Source organism: Thamnophis sirtalis, unplaced genomic scaffold (genome assembly GCF_051295495.1).
Source record: "Thamnophis sirtalis isolate CommonGarterSnake01/CBP01778 unplaced genomic scaffold, rThaSir2_p1.2 scaffold_1, whole genome shotgun sequence".
Taxonomy (NCBI): domain Eukaryota; kingdom Metazoa; phylum Chordata; class Lepidosauria; order Squamata; family Natricidae; genus Thamnophis; species Thamnophis sirtalis.
Window position 1 is genome coordinate 177,077,866 of NW_028261381.1, and position 19,737 is coordinate 177,097,602.

The 19,737-nt window shown below is 40.2% G+C and overlaps 1 protein-coding gene across 1 annotated transcript; it reads left to right on the top strand.

The window, feature by feature from the left end:
• Window positions 1–275: 275 nt before the first annotated feature.
• On the top strand, window positions 276–15,228 carry LOC148049899 (vomeronasal type-2 receptor 26-like). Its single transcript, XM_087705200.1, has 4 exons — window positions 276–317; window positions 4,235–4,453; window positions 4,980–5,109; window positions 14,324–15,228. Exons 1-4 carry the CDS (start codon window positions 276–278, stop codon window positions 15,226–15,228), a joined length of 1,296 nt encoding a protein of 431 aa, XP_087561326.1.
• The last annotated feature ends 4,509 nt before the right edge of the window (window positions 15,229–19,737 follow it).

Consider the following 19,737-nt stretch of genomic DNA (forward strand, 5'->3'; position numbering starts at 1 on the left):
GTTCCCAATGTCTTCTTTACTACAGACCCATATTCACGAAGTACCAGCAGTTCCTGACCTTGGTCTTTGCAGTCACACAGATCAACAAAGATTTGGTTCTCCTCCCCAACATCACACTTGGCTTCCACATTTGTAACAATGATCAGTTTGACAGGAAGATTTCTTTTATCGGCCTCTCCTTTCTCTCCACTTGGGGCCAAATGGTTCCAGGTTATAAATGTGACAGGCAGGACACTCTGCTCTCTGTCATTGGAGGTGACAACCCCAAATCCTCAATGCAGATGGCACCCATCTTCAGCATCTACAAGATCCCACAGGTAAGGGGGATCCACAGGATGCAGTATGGAGTACACAAAGACAAAAAAGCACATTAAAAAATCAAGGATGAAAACAATGTTGTTAAAGGGGATATCCTACAGATGAATTCATTTTTATATTTCAGGATATATAACCCTAACAGACAGATAATGAAATATTTCTGAAATGCTGTAGTTGCTGAGAAGAATTAATTTCTAACTTTCATAAAAAGTTCAGCCACCATTTCACTGCAATTTACAGTATTACCTGTCAGGTTAACAATTTCTTGGCTTCTGATGTGTCACAGCCAGAAAAAAAAATGTCACTAGCAGCTCTTTTAGGAAGAGAAGAAGCTTAAGCTTACTTTAATCAAAGTAAATCTGCCTGACTGGTAGGTTAAAAAAAAGCATGCAATGTTATCTCCTAAAGTCAGCATAAAACTTTACTTTGTCTTTGAAAGAGGAATCTCTCTTTTTCCAGCTCGGTGTTGGCTTTGAGCTTCCTCGGGAATACAGACCAGTTTATCCTTCCTTCTTCCGAATTAATCCCAGTGACTTTTCAGAGTATGTGGGTTTAGTCCAGCTGCTCCTATACTTCCAGTGGAACTGGGTTGGGCTTGTAGCCCCTGAAGATGACAATGGAGAACATTTCATGTCGACTCTGATGCCAATGCTGAAGGAAAAGGAGATCTGCCTGGCCTTCACTGAAAGCTTGGAATCTGACCAATTTACTGTTTTAATAAAGGAATTAATTTTGAAAATTTTGTTTAAAGCTGAAGTAATTATTCTATTTGGAGATTCCACTTCTATTGCAAATTTTTTATCAGTTCTAAATCTTTCTGTAAAATCTGGGAAGATATCACTTCAAATTATTTGGATCCTAACTTCTCACTGGAAATTTACTCTGGTTGGGAATCCTTCTCAAGGTTTAAAGAATTTGCATGGGGCTTTGCAGTTTAAGGACCAGACTGGCGATGTCTCAGAATTCAGCCACTTCCTCCTCTCTGTATACCAGTTGATCAAAAAAGGGGCCAGCTTTCTCCTGCATTTGTGGGAAACATTCTTTAATTGCCATATCCCCAAACTAGGCAAGGTCCCTCCAAAAGGGAAACGACAATGTACAGGAAAGGAGAATTTACAGGATATTCCAGATTTTATTTTCGAAATGAGCATGACAGGTGGAAGTTACAATATCTACAATGCCATTTATGCTGTGGCACATGCATTGCATGCAAATTATGGAGCAGGAGTCCGACCAGCCATGCTAAAGCTTGGAAAGAGGATCTCAAATGTCCAGCCATGGCAGGTAATCTCTGTGATATTTTATCCAGTCCACCGATCAATAGAGAGGAAGCTTCTCATATGCATTTCTGGATATCACATCAAAGGGTATCAAATCATTGCATCTCAGGACAGAATAAAACAGCAATGACTTTAAAAAAAAACAATAATATGAATTAAATATAATACTTTGTTGAAAAGGGGGCTGGGGGCAAAAAATGTAACCCAAACCATTTGAGCATAATATCCATACAGAGAAGATCTTCATATATGGTTCTGAGAGATCTCCAACAATTCCCTGAGATTGATTGGGTGAACAGGGTGGAGGTGACATCTCAGAACAAAATGATAATATTGGGAGATTTGTGCAACATGCAAGATGCTTCAGAAGGACAGTTGAAGTCCTAATGGGTATATCTGAAGAACCTCCTCAGTGTCCCTCAGTAGATAGCCTGAATCCAATCTCTAAAAATATATTCAAAAGGGCAGTTGAAGTACCAATGGATATATCGTCAAAACCTCCTCAGTGTCCCTCAGTATTTAGTCTGAATCCAACCTGTAAAAGATACTCAGCTCAATTCATTTTAACCTCCTATTATGTTTCTATTAGTTACTATATTTAGTTTGCTATTTCTTGTGGTGTTCAGCTTCTTCACCAAACAGAATAACAGAATTGGAAGGACCTTGGAGGTCTTCTAGTTCAATCCCCTACTCTAGCAGGAATCCCTCATAGCATTTCAGATAAAATGCTGTCCAATTTCTTTTTGCAAACTTCCAGTGTTGGAGCATTTACAACTTCTGGAGTCAAGTTGTTCCACAGATTAATTTTTATTCTGATATATAGTCAAGGTTGCTTTGGAGGGTAGCTGTATTGTCGGTAATGTTAAATAGTTTTAGTCATTGGCAAAGAGGATGCAGCTGCTTATAATATGATCGTAAAGGTCGTTTATGTAAAGCTCAAAGAGTGTGGGTCCTAATACGCTGCCTTGGGGGACACCACTGTTAATTGGTGCAGGGTTTGATATAGCGCTTCCAATTTTGACTACTTGTTGCCTGTTTGACAGGAACACAGCTATCCATTTTTGCAGAGATCCAGAAATGCCATAAGAGCTTAGTTTTAGCAGTAGATTGTCATGTACCACTGAATTAAAGGCTTTACAGAAGTCTATGTAGATTACATCTATTGCTTTACCCTGGTCGAGTTGTGTGGTCCAAATGTTTCTGCAGTGTAGGAGTTGCAGATTACAGGACAATTTTTTTTCTGAAACCAAATTGCTTGTTAGAGAGTAGGTTGTTTATCTCTAAGTGGAGAGTGATGGATTGGTTTATGATTGATTCCATGACTTTACAGGTGATGCAACAGTGAGATTGGTCAGTAATTTTCAACTTGGCTGGGATCTCCTTTTTTGAAGATTGGAATGACTGTTGCTAACGACCATAGGCAAGGAGCTGGTTCTGAAAGATACCTCCTAGATAGAGGTTCAGCTATGGCAGTGGAAAGCTTTTTCAGGAAGTAGGCACATAATCCATCAGGGCCAATAGATAGAGATGGCTTTAGGTTGCATAGTGCCCTTTCAACAATATCTTCATAAATAAAGATGTCAATTTTGTCATTTTTGTTAGGATTACACTAATATGTCAGAGTATTCATACTTTTCTGCAAAAACTGTCAGTTTATGGATCTGATCTGTCTTGCCCCAAAAGGCCATTTTTCTGCCCCTCAATAATTTAGAACAGAATAGAATAACAGAGTTGGAAGGGACCTAGGAGGTCTTCCAATCCTCTGCTTAGGCAGGAAACCCTACATCACTTCAGACAAATGGCTGTTCAATCTCTTCTTAAAAACTTCCAGTGTTTGAGCATTCACAACTTCTGGAGGACAATTGTTCCACTGGTTAATTGTTCTAGCTGTCAGGGAATTTCTCCTTAGCTCTAGGTTGCTTCTCTCCCTGGTTAGTTTTCATCCATGGCTTCTTGCCCTGCCTTCCAAATGTCATGTCAGGAAAACCATACAATAAAAATTTGAAACGTGGTTTTAAAATTTTTGTACGTACAGGTAGTCCTCGAGTTACAACAATTCATTTAGTGACCATTCAAAGTTACAACAGCATTTTTCACACTCACAACCATTCACCATCCAAATGGACATGTCATCTAAGTCAGATGCTTGGCAACTGACTCATATTTTTGATCACATGATTCCATCTTGTGACTATCTGACAAACTAAATCAATGGGGAATCCAGATTGACTTAACAACCATGTTACTAAATTAACAACTGCAGTGATTCACTTAACAACTGTGGGAAGAAAGGGCAAAACTCACTTAACCAATATCTCACTTAGCAACAAAATGTTTGGGTTCTCTTGTGGTCATAAATTGAGGGCTACCTGTAATTCTGCCATTTGGTTAAAACTGCAATTGTGGAAGCCAAAATACAAATGCCCAGTAATAACCCTTTGCATTGTTATATCAAAGAATCCAAATATTGGTGTTACTCCTCATTGCTCATATCTCAACCAAGGGACCAACTCTATTTTCTCAGATTTATACCTGTTTCCTAAGATGATGGCCACCACAAAATGATAGATGCCATGATGTCTCATTTCTGCCTTTCAGCTAATTGCTCCAATTTCTGAATATCTCTTTTCCTTCAGATACTTGCCAATTTGAGGAATGTCCACTTCAACAACAGTGCTGGAGATGAAGTCTCATTTTCACAAAATGGGCTGAGAACTGCTTGTTATGATATCGTCAACTGGGTTGTCCACCCCAATAAAATTTTAGTACCTGTGAAAGTTGGGCACACGGATCCCAGGGCTGCCCCAGGCCAGGATTTCACCATAAACTCTGATGCGATCATCTGGGCCTCAAAGGTGAGCAGGAAGGAAACGTTGTAAATTCAGGAAAATAATCACTCTCTCCTGGGGATGCTGAACATCCTCCTAAGATGAAAAGAGGTCTAAAGATGCAGAAAAGCACTTTGGTATTTGGTGAATTATTTGCATTTGAGGTTAACAAATTTGAGGTCTAATTTGTGAAAGGTCCAACAATGGGTGGGACTAGGAAGAACTTCTATTTAAAACCAGGATGCTATTAGATCAGGCTGTGATTTCCATGGACTGTTCCTGTTCAGTTGGATTGTCATCCTTCTTTCTTTTTAAAAAAACATAGTTCAATGTAGCCACTTTGAAGTTCAAGATCCAAACTTTAGCATCCCTTGGTGTATTACTAGTGCCACTGATTCCCCCAGGAGTGTTTCCTTTTCCTTCTTTTTCTATTAGAACTTGGTGAACACTTTTTTATGCAGACATTCTCAACAGGAAAATTGGAAAGTGGAAATGAATAAATGAATTTTGTTCGTTGCACAAGGCACTTCAAATATTTCTCTTTTTCTTTCAGAAGGTGCCCTTTGCCAGGTGTGGCAAGAAGAGGTGCCAGGCAGGAGAGAGAAGAAGAGTTCCAGAGGGTGAGCCAGTTTGCTGCTACCAATGTGCCCCTTGCCCTGAAGGAACCATCTCAAATCAGACAGGTAGAGCACTTTTCAAATGCAGATTTTCCAGGATCTAAGAGGTCATTGAGCAGATAAAGGTGTTAATTTTATCATTTTTGTTGGGAATACACTACACCAGATTATTCATACTTTTCAGCAGAAACTGTCTGCTTATGGATCCTGCCCTGACAAGCCATTTTTCTGCTCCTCAATAATTTGATGCAGGATAATTTTAGGGCACAGTGTATGGGTCCCTACTAGCCTTAGCTATGTCACATTCCATCAGGAAAATCTTCTGCCAATTCTCTGAAAGAGTGGCTTATGGGAGTCAAGGTTTAGCACACATTCTTTAAGGGTCCTTCTTCTGTTAGCATTTTCTATCTCCCTAACCCTAACCCTATCAAGCATGAGGAAATTAGAAAATTGAGGGATTTAAAATAAATATAAAGGATTATTTTAATCTTAAATTCCATTCAAGAATCTGAACTACTAGCAGTCAAAGTGAATTGGTGGTGGATAAGAGTCAATGGAATTCAAGGTGGGCTGGACTTACATCTCCTGTGGGTGTGAAGAGACTCAAGGCTGATGATGCACTTCATCCCTACCTCAGCCCAGCCCCCTCTTACTATCTTACTATCACACATGGTGGACATGCAAGGCGGCCAAAAATACTGGACCAAAATTAAAAAGTGGCTTGAGGAAATAACAGGGAACTGCATTGATTGGAAACCAGAACTATTTTTATTAGGTCTAACTACAACAAAGTACAATAGAGAAATATACCTAATCCTACATATTACAACAATACAATACAACACAACAAAACACAACACAATACAATAGAATAGCAGAGTTGGAAGGAACCTTGGAGGTCTTCCAATCCAACCCCCTGCCTAGGCAGGAAACCCTACACCATTTCAGACAAATGGCTATCCAACATCTTCTTAAAGACTTCCATTTTTGGGGCATTCACAACTTCTGGAGGCAAGCAAACAGTGGCCAGAATATCATATGCACAGAAATGGAAAAATAATATAGTACCGAAGGAATAAAGGTGATAAGGAAGATCTTAGAATGTGCAGAGATGGACGATTTAACACAGGAAATCCAAGGAAAGGAGGAGACGGAATATTATTTACTTTTGGAAAAATGGTACAAATGGCTAGAGTCCCAGGGGTCTGCAAAGTTGGCTCTTTTAAGACTGGTGGACTTGGACTTCCTGGGAGGAGCCTACTGGTGGAAGCAGCAAAAAATCAGCTGCCTCCGAATTCCTGGCTACGTACCTGTTTAGAGGATCTTCCATCTGACGTCTTATCAGGTTTTCTTATCCTTCAGGCAAGAAGGAAAGAAGAAACTGTTTTGCTGGCAAATGCTCTTCGATTTTTGCAGCTTTTGTGCTTGCAAGGAAAGGGGGGCTAGCCCAAGGCAGAACGGCTGTCCGTGCTGGGAACTTCAAACTGCCTTGTGCAGGACAAAGTAGGTCTCTCCCACTCTGATCAAAGTTTTGTTTGATTTATTCTTATCACGAGCTGGATCCGTTCACTGTGGACATTAATTGCTTATCAACATTTTAGCTTCTTTTCTTTTTCTCCTCCGAAAAATTATTTACTCAGAGGCTTCTAAAATGGCGCCGAGCAGCCTAGTTTCTCCGGTAATAACGAACACTTTTTGCTAGACATTGCAAATCCTCAAAAGAATTCAAAACAAGAGAGATTGCTTATCATTTGTTTTGGTTTCACAATAGAAGAATTTTACTCCCTTATTAACCTTGCTTATTTGGAAGTTAAATGGTGATGAATCTGCTGAATGGTCTTGTTACAATGTTTACTCACTGAAAGTTTTGCCAAGCCTTAAACTTCAAAATAAAAGCCTCCTTTTTTAAAGCTGCATATTTAAGCAATAGAGTTTTATTAACTGCAGGCAGATAAATTTTGAAATGGCCTCAAAACCAAATATTAACTTGAAGTCGTCACCCTCTACTTCCAGGGGCACATCCTCAGTGCCTGGCACAAAGCTGCAGCCTCCGCTTCCTACGCCCCCTGCTGGGGATGTGTTAACGAAAGAATTTTTTCTGAGTAATCTAAGCGAGGCTCTTAATGCACAGACAATTAAAATGGAAGATAAATTTAGAGATAATAGAGAGGAGAGAAAAGAGGAAATAAAAGAAATGAAAGAAGAAATTAAAAGTGAAATTAAAAGTGAAATAAAAGGACTCAAACAGGAGCTGTATGAGAAATTTGAGGCTAAGGTTGATAAAATTAGAGACGACATGCTGAGTCTTGTAACTGTATTAACAGAACATATTTCTGGAGTGGAAGATACTCTAGAGGCTCTTAATGATGTCAATGCTAACTTGACATTGAAAACAGAGGTGGTGGAACAAAAAGTGGAAAATGCTGAAAAAGAAATTATTATGATACAGTACCGACAAATGGAGTTCGCATTAAGAGTAAGGGGGCTGCGTGAGGAGAAACAGGAGAACCTGAAACAGATCCTATCGGAAGCTTTTGACCGCCTGATGGGAAGACCAGGGACCAATCAAGGCTGGCAAATTGACAAAGCTTACCGCGTCAACTCCTGGCTGGCAAAGCAGAAGCAGCTTCCTCGAGACATCGTTATATATTTTACTACAAGAGAGTTTAGAAATATGGTACTGCAAGCATCTTACAACACTAAGCTTCAAATTGGCGGTCAAGACCTGGTTGTTTTGAAAGAGATACCACCTCCAATGTTAAGAGCCAGGAGAGACTACGCTTTTTTGGTCGAAGAACTCAGAAATCGTCAGATACAGTATAGATGGGATGCACCATTTGGCATCATATTTACATTTGATAAGCAAAGGTACCGCCTCAACTCTGTATGGAAAGCCCGAGATTTTTATTATAATATATTGAAGGCCGGACACCCTGCACCATCTGGACCCAGAGAAAGACCACAAGAAAGACAGGATAGACAGCAAACTACACAACCATCAGACAAGATGGAGCATCTTTCTTCTCTAGAAGTGCAAGGTGCTATGGAACCAAGACCTAGCCGCATGACTACTAGACGTATGGAGAAACAAGCTAAAAAGCAACAGCATCAACAATCATCGGCCATCGATCAAGGATCTACAACAACAAATCTGGAAGCAATGGGAGGAGCTAGACCTAAGGTTAAACAGGCCGTGCAGGAAGCTCTAAAAATGCTTCAACCAACCAAAAATGACAACTAAGATCTTAACATGGAATGTCAATGGACTGAACTCTCCACAGAAGAGGAAGAAAATATTTCATTATCTCAAACAGTTTAAGAACGATGTAATTTGTTTGCAAGAAACTCATATCAAGTCAACTGATCAAAAATATTTGATCAACTCAAAACTTGGTCAACATTTTGCAGCTTCTGCTATGGAAAAGAAGAATGGTATAGTTGTATACTTAAGAAAAGATATGAAAGCTGAATTAATAGAAGCAGATCCCTTCGGAAGATATATTGCTTTAGACTTAATCTTAGAAGGGAAAAAGACATTACTTTTGGGAATTTATGCTCCCAATCAACAGCAAGATAGATTCTATAGAAATCTTCATGCTAAATTAGTACAGTGGGACTATAGTTCCTGTATACTATTGGGTGACTGGAATGGAGTGATAGACACTAAGAGAGATAAGAAGATTTCCCGCCTAAATACCAAGATGCGAGCAAAGTTACCCAAATCTTTCTTTGACATTATGGATGATTTTGAATTGAGAGATATTTGGCGAGAAAGAAATGCAGAGGAATATGACTTCACTTTCTTCTCGGACAGGCATCAATCCCTTTCAAGGATTGATTTTATCCTAACCACTAACGATTTGCTTTCTAGGGTCAAGAAAACAAAGATTGCAGTTAGGGTCCTTTCTGACCATAATCCAGTTTGGATGGAGTTGGGAAGGGTAGTGCAGGCAAGAAGGTCTTGGAGATTGAATGAAAACTTATTTAGATATGAAAAGTATATTAATGATTGTAAAAAATTACTATCTGAATATTTTGTTTTGAATATGAATAAGGGTACATCTATGGAATTTGTATGGGACGCAAGCAAAGCGTATATGAGAGGAGTTTTGATGAATATAAATAAAACACATAGAAATAAGCAAGGGTTAAAACGAACAGAACTGGAAGAGGAAATTAAGAGAAAAGAGCTGGAGTTAACAAGGAACCCAGACGATACAAAGGTTAAGGAAGCTATTAACATATTAAAATCTCAATTTGACATGTTGATCTCTGACCAGGTGGCTACTAATCTATTATATGCAAAACACAATACTTTTTGTAATGCAAACAAACCTGGCAGATGGTTAGCTTATCAGATTAGGAAAAAAAGGAAAACTCGAAATATATCTAAACTGTTTTACAGAGGGAAGGAGGTGTTTCAACAGGAAGAGATTCAAAAGGCTTTCTGGGAATTTTTTACAGAACTGTATAAAGGGGATAAAATTAATGGTTTAGACATAGACAAATATTTAGACAAAGAGAAAATACCTTCAGTTAGAGAAGAACACAGGCAAAAATTGAATCAACCAATAACCTCGGGGGAAATCCTGCAGGTAATTAAGCAATTAAAGTTAGGGAAAGCACCAGGTACAGATGGCTTGACAGCGGTTTACTATAAAAACTTACAGTTAGAAATGGTAGAACCTCTTAGAGAATTATTTAATATGATTCAAACGGAAGGTAAAGTCCCTCCATCTTGGAAGACAGCGTTTATATCTTTGATACCCAAAGAAGAACAAGATACTACTCAACCCAAAAATTATAGACCTATTTCATTACTGAATGTAGATTATAAAATTTTTACTAAAATATTAGCAAATAGGTTAATGTTGGTCACTCAACAATTGATACATACGGACCAAACAGGTTTTATACAAGGGAGACAGATGAAAAGTAATGTTAGATTAATTATTAATGCATTAGAATATTTGGGAAAGAACAACCAGATCCCTGCTGCGTTTATATTTTTGGATGCTGAGAAGGCCTTTGATCGAGTTAACTGGCAATTTCTGTTGAAGATACTGCAAAAAATGCAGATAGGAGATAATTTTCTACAGTCAATCAAAGCAATATACCAACAGCAAACAGCACAAATTATAGTCAATGGAAGTCTAACAGACTCTTTTCAAATTGGAAAAGGTACAAGACAGGGCTGTCCTTTGTCCCCATTATTGTTTATTATAACTTTGGAAGTATTGTTGAATAAAATACGGGGCTTGGATGGTTTAAAAGGGATCAAGATTAGGCAGCAAGAATATAGAGTCCGCGCTTTTGCGGATGATTTGGTCATAATATTGGAACAACCGCAGGAATCTAGTATGGTTTTAATGAATATGATTAATCAATATGGTCAAGTGTCGGGCTTTAAAATAAACTTAGGAAAAACCAAAATATTAGCTATAAATATGAATATTAAACAAAAGGAAGAATTAGGAGTGATGCTAGGATGTGAGGTAGTTAAAAAAGTTAAATATCTTGGAGTTAACATTTTAACTTCAAATGGGAAATTATATAAGCATAATTATGAACCACTTTGGCATAGCATACAGACAGAGATGAAAAAATGGGAGAAACTGCACTTATCTTTGCTGGGTAGGATAGCGGCAGTGAAAATGAACATTTTACCAAAATTTTTATTTCTCTTCCAAATGTTACCTATACTTAAAAAAGATGCGAACCTTTTAGAATGGCAGAAGGGTATCAACAAATTTGTGTGGGCAGGAAAGAAGCCGAGGGTAAAGATGAAAATAATGCAAGATGTACGTGAGAGAGGAGGATTGAAACTACCTAATTTAAAAATATATTATGATGCAGTGGTATTATCTGTAATTAGTGACTGGATTCACTTAACCAATGATAGAATATTGAACATTGAGGGACACGATCTGGTATTTGGTTGGCATGCTTACCTGTTATTCAACAAAAAATTGGATAAGAACTTTAAAAGTCATATTTTAAGAAATGCTTTATTGCGGGTCTGGAAGAAATATCAATATAAATTAAATGACAAGATACCCATGTGGGCAATTCCTAGACACGCAATTGAAAATATGAATACAGCACAAAAACAGGACAGAATTACCTACAGACAGCTTCTTACCTTGGAAAGGGGGGTATTACAATTAAAATCTTTAGAGGTATTAAAAGAGGAGAAGGTAGTTCAAACATGGTTCCAGTATGGGCAATTACAGGCTAGGTGGAAAATAGATCAAAAAATTGGTTTTATTCAAGTTGAGGATAACTTGTTTAAACAAATAAGAGATCAAAGCTTAATGCATATAAAGAGGATATATAATGTATTAATACAGATGGATTCGGAAACAGAATTAGTTAAAGATTGTATGATAAAATGGGCTCAAAATATTGAGGAACCAATAATGTTGGATACATGGGAAAGAATCTGGGTAAGAAATGTGAAATTTACACAAGCTCAAAATCTGAGAGAAAATTTTTACAAGATGTTCTATAGATGGCACTTAGATCCTAAAAAGTTGGCTTCTATGTATCCGAATGTACAGCCTAAATGTTGGAGATGTGGTTCTCTCGATGCTACATATTATCATATATGGTGGACCTGCCAAAAGGTTAAAGCATTTTGGATAAAATATGGTGGGTCATGCAAAATGTTTTTAAAAGAAGGATAAAGTTTAGTCCTCAGCTATTTTTACTAGGTATATGTACTGACTTTACAGTGGTAGAGATCAACCTGACTCTTCACCTGATAACTGCAGCAAGACTGTTGGTGGCGCAATATTGGAAGAAGGAAGACTTGCCTACAATTCAAGAATGGACATTGAAAGTAACAAACTTAGCTGAAATGGCTAAAATATCGGCATATCTCAAAGATCATTCAAATGAGAGATATAAACGAGACTGGAAAAAATGGATTGACTATATACAAAATAAATACGGGACTAAGAAATTCCAGTTAGCCTATGCTTAAGATCAGGAATGATTTAAATTGTTTAAAGTTAGTTCAGTAAGAAGAAGCTAAGGTCAATCTAGAATGTCATTAATTTCTTTATTTCTTTTTTCTCAATAGATTTTAGACTGTGTTAGTTAAAATTCTATACCGTGTACGGGTTCTGGGAAGTCGGGGGGGGGGAAGGAGGAGGGGGGGTGGGGGGGTGGAGGGAGGGAGGGGTACACACACACAAAAAAAATTGTACTTCAATGTTTTAATGATTGACAAATGATGACATATTTGTGTTTTTTTTTTAAAGAAAAAATAAAATAAAAAAGTTCTGTTAAAAAAGACTGGTGGACTTCAATTCCCAGAATTCCTCAGCCAGCATGGTTGAGGAATTCTGGGTGAGATCGTACGCCGGCACGGGATTAAATATCATCAATATGCGGACGATACTCAATTGTATCTGTCTGCCCCGTGCCAACTCAGTGAAGCAGTTGAAGTGATGTGCCAGTGCCTGGAGGCTGTCAGGGTCTGGATGGGAGCGAACAAACTTGCAGTCAATCCAGACAAGATCGAGTGGCTATTGATGTTGCCTCCCAAGAATAGTCCAGATATTCCATCTCTTAGCCTTGGGGTGAAATTATACACCCCTCAGAGAGGGCCCGCAATTTGGGTGTCCTCCTGGACCCACAGCTGACGTTAGAACACCATCTGTCGGCTGTGACCAGGGGGGCTTTTGCCCAGGTTTGCCTGGTGCACTTGTTGCACCCTATCTGGACCGGGAGGCACTTTACATGGTCACTCATGCCCTCGTCACCACACGACTGGATTACTGTAACACGCTCTACATCGGGCTGCCCCTGAAGAGTGTTCGAAGACTACAGTTGGTCCAGAATGCAGCCGCCCGAGCGATATGGGGTGTATCTAGATACACCCATGTTACACCTATCCTCCGTGAGCTTCCCTGGCTCCCCATTGGTCTCCAGACGCGCTTCAAGATGCTAGTCATCTTGAAGCGAGCCCTACATGGTTTAGGACCTGGCTACCTGAGAGACCGCCTCCTGCCACTTACCTCCCAACAACCAACAAGATCACACAGGTTGTGCCTCCTCCGGGTGCCGTCAACTGGACAATGCCGGCTGGCGGCCCCCCAGGGGAGGGCCTTCTCTGTTGCTGCGCCGGCCCTGTGGAACCATCTACCCATAAAGATCCGGACCCTTGCCACTCTCCCAGCCTTCCGTAAAGCCGCTAAGACCTGGCTGTGCTGGCAGGCCTGGGGCTGTTGATTGATATCCAGCCCCGCTTAGATGGAATGGATGATGTGGAATTTTATATTTGTGTTTTATTTTAAATTTTAAATGTTTCTTTTGTCTTGCTGGGAGCCGCCCAGAGTCCCAAGGGAGTGGGCAGCATACAAATTTTATTAAACTCAAACTCAAACCAGTCTTAAAAGAGCCAACTTTGCAGACCCCTGGGCTAGACAATAGAAACAAGAAATAAGAAACTGGGAAATGTAAAATTAAGGTATAACAAAATAATAAGGATATAGAAAGTAGGGGGTGAGAAAGATAAGATATATCAATGTAAGAAAAGTATATACAATACAATGTAGGTAATATGATAGTCTGACATAAATGGCTAAATGTGAATAATTAAGGAATCATACACAAAAGAAGTAAGAAACAAGGTACAAATGTAAAGTTTGGAATGTGTAGGAGAGGAAACAATAACTGTAAAGATTCGCTGATATGTATCTGCTTTAAGATGTATCATTTAGTTCCTGTGTTGTTTTTAGTTACATGTTTGTCTTCGTTGATGTGTTTAAGTTTTTAAAATTATTTTTTTTTTAAAAAAAAAAGACATGATGCATTTCATCCCTACCTCAGTCTAGCCCTCTCGTCAGAGCCAGAGGAAAGCCAATAAACAATGTGCACACATAAAATACAGGATTCCTGGCTGATAGATCCATCTATCTTATTGGGGTTCCAGTTTAAAGTGGAAAAGGGGAGCGTATAATCTCTCTCACACAGAAAGACACTGCAGTCACAAGTTAGCAGTGATTGCAATGCCCTTTTTGTTCTCACAAAAACTGACCAGGCCAGTTGGAACTGAACAGATTCTATTCTCTGGTTGACCTTTCCCTAGAATAATCCTGAATGAAGGATGATTTCCCTTTTTGATGCACCATCAACTGCACTGTATCACTACCAACATCATTAGTGGGTTGGCCAGACCAAAAGGGGACCTTGTCATGTCAATCCTTGCAGAGGCATAATGATCATGGCAGATGACGCTAAAATCCTTACACAAAAAAAATCTTAATTTCAGATGTAGCCCACTGTGACCCTTGCCCAGAAGATCAGTATCCCAACAAGGACAAGGATCAATGCATTGCCAAAAAGATCCACTTCCTCAGCTATCAAGAGACCCTTGGATACACTTTGACTTCTCTAGCAATTTTCCTTTCTCTGATCACATCTGCAGTACTGGTGATTTTCCGTAAATATCATGACACACCAATAGTAAAGGCCAACAACCGAAATCTCACCTACATCCTCCTGGTCTCCCTTCTGCTCTGCTTCCTCTGCTCCTTTTTCTTCATTGGTCATCCTGGGAAGCTCACTTGTCTCTTCCGACAAACTGCCTTTGTCATTCTCTTTTCTCTTGCTGTTTCCTCTGTGTTAGCAAAAACAGTCATGGTGGTCTTGGCCTTCATGGCCACCAAACCAGGAAACAGAACAAGGAAAATGCTAGGAAAAACACTGACCAACTCCATTGTCATAAACTGTCCCCTAATCCAAGTGATTATTTGTGCCATCTGGCTGCTAACCTCTCCCCCATTTCCCAAATTTGACTTCCACTCCTTGGTGGGAGAGGCCATCTTGGAATGTAATGAAGGCTCGGATTTGATGTTTTACACTGCCCTTGCCTACCTGGGTTTTTTGGCCCTTGTCAGTTTCACGGTGGCTTTTCTGGCTAGGAAATTGCCTGACAGCTTTAACGAAGCCAAGTTCATTACTTTCAGCATGCTGGTCTTTTGCAGTGTTTGGATCTCATTCCTCCCCACGTACCTGAGCACCAAAGGGAAGTCCATGGTAGCTGTGGAGATCTTCTCCATCTTGGCCTCTGGGGCTGGTCTATTGGCTTGCATCTTTTTCCCCAAATGCTTCATTATCCTACTGAGGCCCCATCTGAATTGCAGAGAGAATATAATGAGACACAAGAAACTCTGATTTATATCTCTGATTTGTGTGGGGACAGAAAACTTTATTTTGTCTTTGGAATATTGTTATATTTAATATTATTTCTGATAAGAATATATCTGTTAATCGAAATGGCAGCCAAAAGCAAATAGCGAAACAGAGGCTAACACTGGGTAAGCCTGGCAACAGAGGCTTGTCTTAATTAAGTTTAATTGGACTCAGTTCAATCAGAAGGCGGACAATGTCAACCTATGTATGGATGCTATCTCCCCTCTATTAGAAGAGGCATATCAGGTAAGTACCAACACTCTTTCTCCAGAGCTCTTGTAGGAATGGTAAGAAGTGATGGCTGGAAACTTATCAAAGAGAGACCCAACTTAGAATGGGGGCTATTATTTTTTTTTGAGAGAGAGAATAATTACTAATTTAAAATAGCATATTTTCTCATTTTAATGTAATATAATAAGATAAATGAAAATAAAATAAATAGAATGGAATAGAATAGAGTGGAATAGAATCACCGAGTTGGGGGGACCTTGGAGATCTTCTAGTCCAACCCCCTGTTAGGCAGTAAACCCTACATCACTTCAGATAAATGGTTATCCAACATCTTTTTAAAAACTTCCAGTGTTGGAGCATTTACAACTTCTGGAAGCAACTTGTTTCACTGATTAATTGTTCTAACTATCAGGAAATTTCTCCTTAGTTCTAACTTGCTTCTCTCCTTGATTAGTTTCCACGCATTGCTTCTTGTCCTGCCCTCAGGTGCTTTGGAGAATAGCTTGACTCCCTCTTCTTTGGGACAGCCCCTGTGATATTGGAAGACTGCTGTCATGTCATTCCTAGTCCTTCTTTTCATTAAACTAGAGATACCCAGTTCCTACAACCATTCTTCATTCTTCATATGTTTTAGCCTCCAGTCCCCTAATCTTCTTGGTTAAATGAAATGACTGCTGTTGCCCCAACTGAAATTACATATTCACTGGAGCTCCAGAGTTTTCTGCAACACTCCACAAACGGCAAGAAGGAAGCAGAACGAACAACGTTCTCACATGGCCACATGGTGCAGTTACAGAAGTGGCCCCCATTTTCCATGTGGCAACAGCTGAATGAGGCCATTTGTTGAGCCCGAATTTGACATATGTGTAGCCATTTTATTTAGCTCTCTATTATACTTATGTATTCCTTTTCTTTCTCTTTACTATGAAAGGGAGGTTTTCAGGCTCTCCACATTCTTAAGGTGGGGGGTGGCAAATAGATAGTGAGGATTGTTTTGGCTAGGTGTTCCTATGGGAACAGAGGCGAGAATGGAAGGTGGAGTTTGAACACACTGGTCAACATGGATGGATTAGTTATTGGTGAGGATGACTTTTGAGGGATGTTTCTAACTTACAATACTATGTGGTGTAATTCAGGTTTGTCTCAGATCTGGAATTACAACAGACTTTGCCAATTTGATGTCCACCTAAATAAAATAAATTTGTTTTCGAAAATGGACTTTGCATATTTCTTCTTGGAATGGTTTCATCACTTGGAAACCTGACACCATTAGTGGCTGCTACCAAAATCATGCCAGAAGTGCTTGCTAAGTGAATCTGTCCCAACACCTATGGAACAACATCAGTTTTTTATGCTTTATAGACCTGCAAACATTGTCAATGTGTAGCTTAGGACAATTGGCTACAGCCACTTCATCCCAGCCCCCTCACCCCAGCTGACCCATGGCATTCACCCCTCCCTAGCTGCCATGGTTCATACACTGCTCTTTCCAGAGTGGATAAGCCAGGCCATGGCAGAAGTGATCATGCTTGCCTTTCGACTCCCTTTGAGCTGCTCCACTATGACTGAAGTGCGAAGGGTAAGCATCAGAGGTTCCTGACAGTTCTAACCTCTTCTATAGAAGAGGTTCCACAAATCTACAGTGCCATTTAGAACCGGATCCCCCCGCCCGTCCGCACATCTTCAAGATGAAGAGCAAGAGGAGGAATTCTGGGAGTTGAAATCCACAAGTCTTAAACCTGTCAAGTTTGAATACCCCTGGGTTTTTTCTAAAGGGTTAGGGGTGCGAGGGTCTTGTGACTTGACAGCTTTAAGACTTGCATGCTTCAAATGCCAGAGTTCCTGAGCCAACATGACTGGAGGAGGAATTCTGGGAGTTGAAGTCCACAAGTCTAAAAGCTGTCAAGTTTGAATACCCCTGGGTGTATTCTGTGCCAACATTTTGGTTGCTAAGCAAGAGCATTGTTAAGGGAGTTTCACAACATTTTACAAGTTGGCTACACCCACTCAGTCATATGACTGCCAAGCCACTCCCACTTGGTCACATGGCTGGCAAGCCACTCCCACTCAGTCACATAGCCTGCAAGCCACTCCCACAAAGCAGGCCTACAGAAAAGGTTCTAAAAAAAATTGAAAGCCACCACTGGTGAGCATGTAGGCCAGACAGCTTCTGTTCCCATCATGCAGCTGCCAATCCAGCACTTCAGTTTGGTGATCAATTCCGTGGCCTGGGGTGTCTAATTTGCAAAAGGTGCTCACAAGCTGTAACCTGCTGTCAATGCACGGCAGAACTGTGCTCTCCATACAACCATCTGTGGGAATAAAACTCTCAATCTCTCCTGGAGTGACAGAGCCTCTAATTTAGGAAGCATCATCTATGGGTCTCCAGCTGGGACCAAAGGTTCTATAATATCTTTGCTAGCCTTGCTGGTGGACAGAATGGCAGGCCTGTCCCAGCTTAGACATTTAGGAAAGAAAAATCCTTAACTCTATTTGTAGAGTTGGATGTAGTTTTACTAAAAGTCAAGTGGTTACAGCATAAGCAAAGCCAGATCTGAAGATTCCTACATAAGCCATGTAATTTTCCATAATCCCAGTGTCAGGCCTGCAGCCATATTCCTTTTGGATCCTTGGCCTGCCACACTTTTATTCTACTATGCCGTTTCTATTGTGGGAAAATGAGAGAGGGGTGGTATGGAGTTAAATGCTATGTGGCCAAAATCCAATTCCTTTCTAGAATACAAGGTCATCCTTTGTCTTTGCACCTCTGCACCTGACTCAAACTGGATGGGTGGAACTGCCAGCATGGCAGTGAGAGATTGGACCATGGGATGGACTTGTGGGTGTGGGGGCAAGATCATGAACTTTCAACTGGGTGGGGAAAACTAGGAAGCTTTCAGATTTGGGTTTTCCCAGATGTGCCAATATGTCACTCTTAATCAATTGGAACTTTGAGCAATATTTTGCCTTGGACTTTGGGTGACACCCAGGTCCTTCCCCATAGGTCATCTTGTTTGTGTCCAAGGAGGTTAAAATGAGCTGTTCTGGTTACTAAAGTTTGGAGCCTGTGTGGTGGCTCTTTGCAATCAATTGCCATGCCTGTGTCCTTGGATCATTCAGTCATTGTCTCTGATTGGCTCTTCTCTTTCCTGTCATTCCTCCTTCCTTATCTCCCCGCTCTCATCCTTTATGGCAGATCTGACATAGAGCCTCTTACTGTCTTCAATTAACATGGTCCATGTTCCTCTTCTCTGAGAGTGATTCTCGTATGGGAGGAGATGAAAAAATGGGGAATGGTCTCCAATTCCAGTAGTCAGTAGTGGAGGAGGCGATTGTTGCAGTGTGAAGGACTTTCTGGGAATGGCTTTAGCCTGGGAACAGTTGAGACAAGCAGGGCTAATTGTCCTTTGTTGCAGATCTGCCGGGGCAATTTGTACTGTAGTGAATTGGCAAGAGTGAGGCAGTGATGGGAGGGTGGCTGGGGAGTGGTTGTTAGGGAGAATCAGTGGGTGAGGTTGGTAGGGAGGGGAGGGACCAGGATGGGACTTATGGAGATGGGTGGCCATGGTGGGTTAGCTGAAATGGGGTGACTGGTTGAGGTGGCTGGGGAAAGGCGATTGCAGCCAATTGTCCCATTCCCAGCAATGTGATGGGTTGAAAAGTAACTATTTCATCATTGTAGCTGAACAAGGACTATCTGCAATGTTTATGTAGCTATTACATTTGCTTCAGCCTTCAGGCTTCAAATGCAGGGCTAAAAAACAATAATCAAGTCTCTCAGCAGTATTGTTTATTAAAAGTTTGCCCAGGATAAATTTTCTCCAGAGAATAGTGGGAAGAACTCTTAAAGATCAAAGGATGCAGCCATATTCGTACATTTGAGAAGGGAGCAGAAAATTATATATGCATAAGGAATAGATGATATAATCATACATATCCACAATTAACAAACTACAAATTATGTTGCCACTCTCCTATTGTTACTATCTTCAACAGAGAAATATTCTCTTAATAAAAGAAATATTTCAGTTACATTGTCATAGAAATTTTGATAAAGCTTTATTGAAAACCAGAGAATTTGATTTTGCTATTTTATGGGACAATTTGCACACATTCTTCCTATGCTTCTCTTTCTCACACGAGAGGCCACCTGATGGTATTTGGGAGGGGACTGCTGATTGTGCTGGAGGAAGATTCTGGAGTTTCTACTGCCCGTCTTACTGTGCATGCGGAGGAGGTTTCCCACCAAGGCCAACGGCA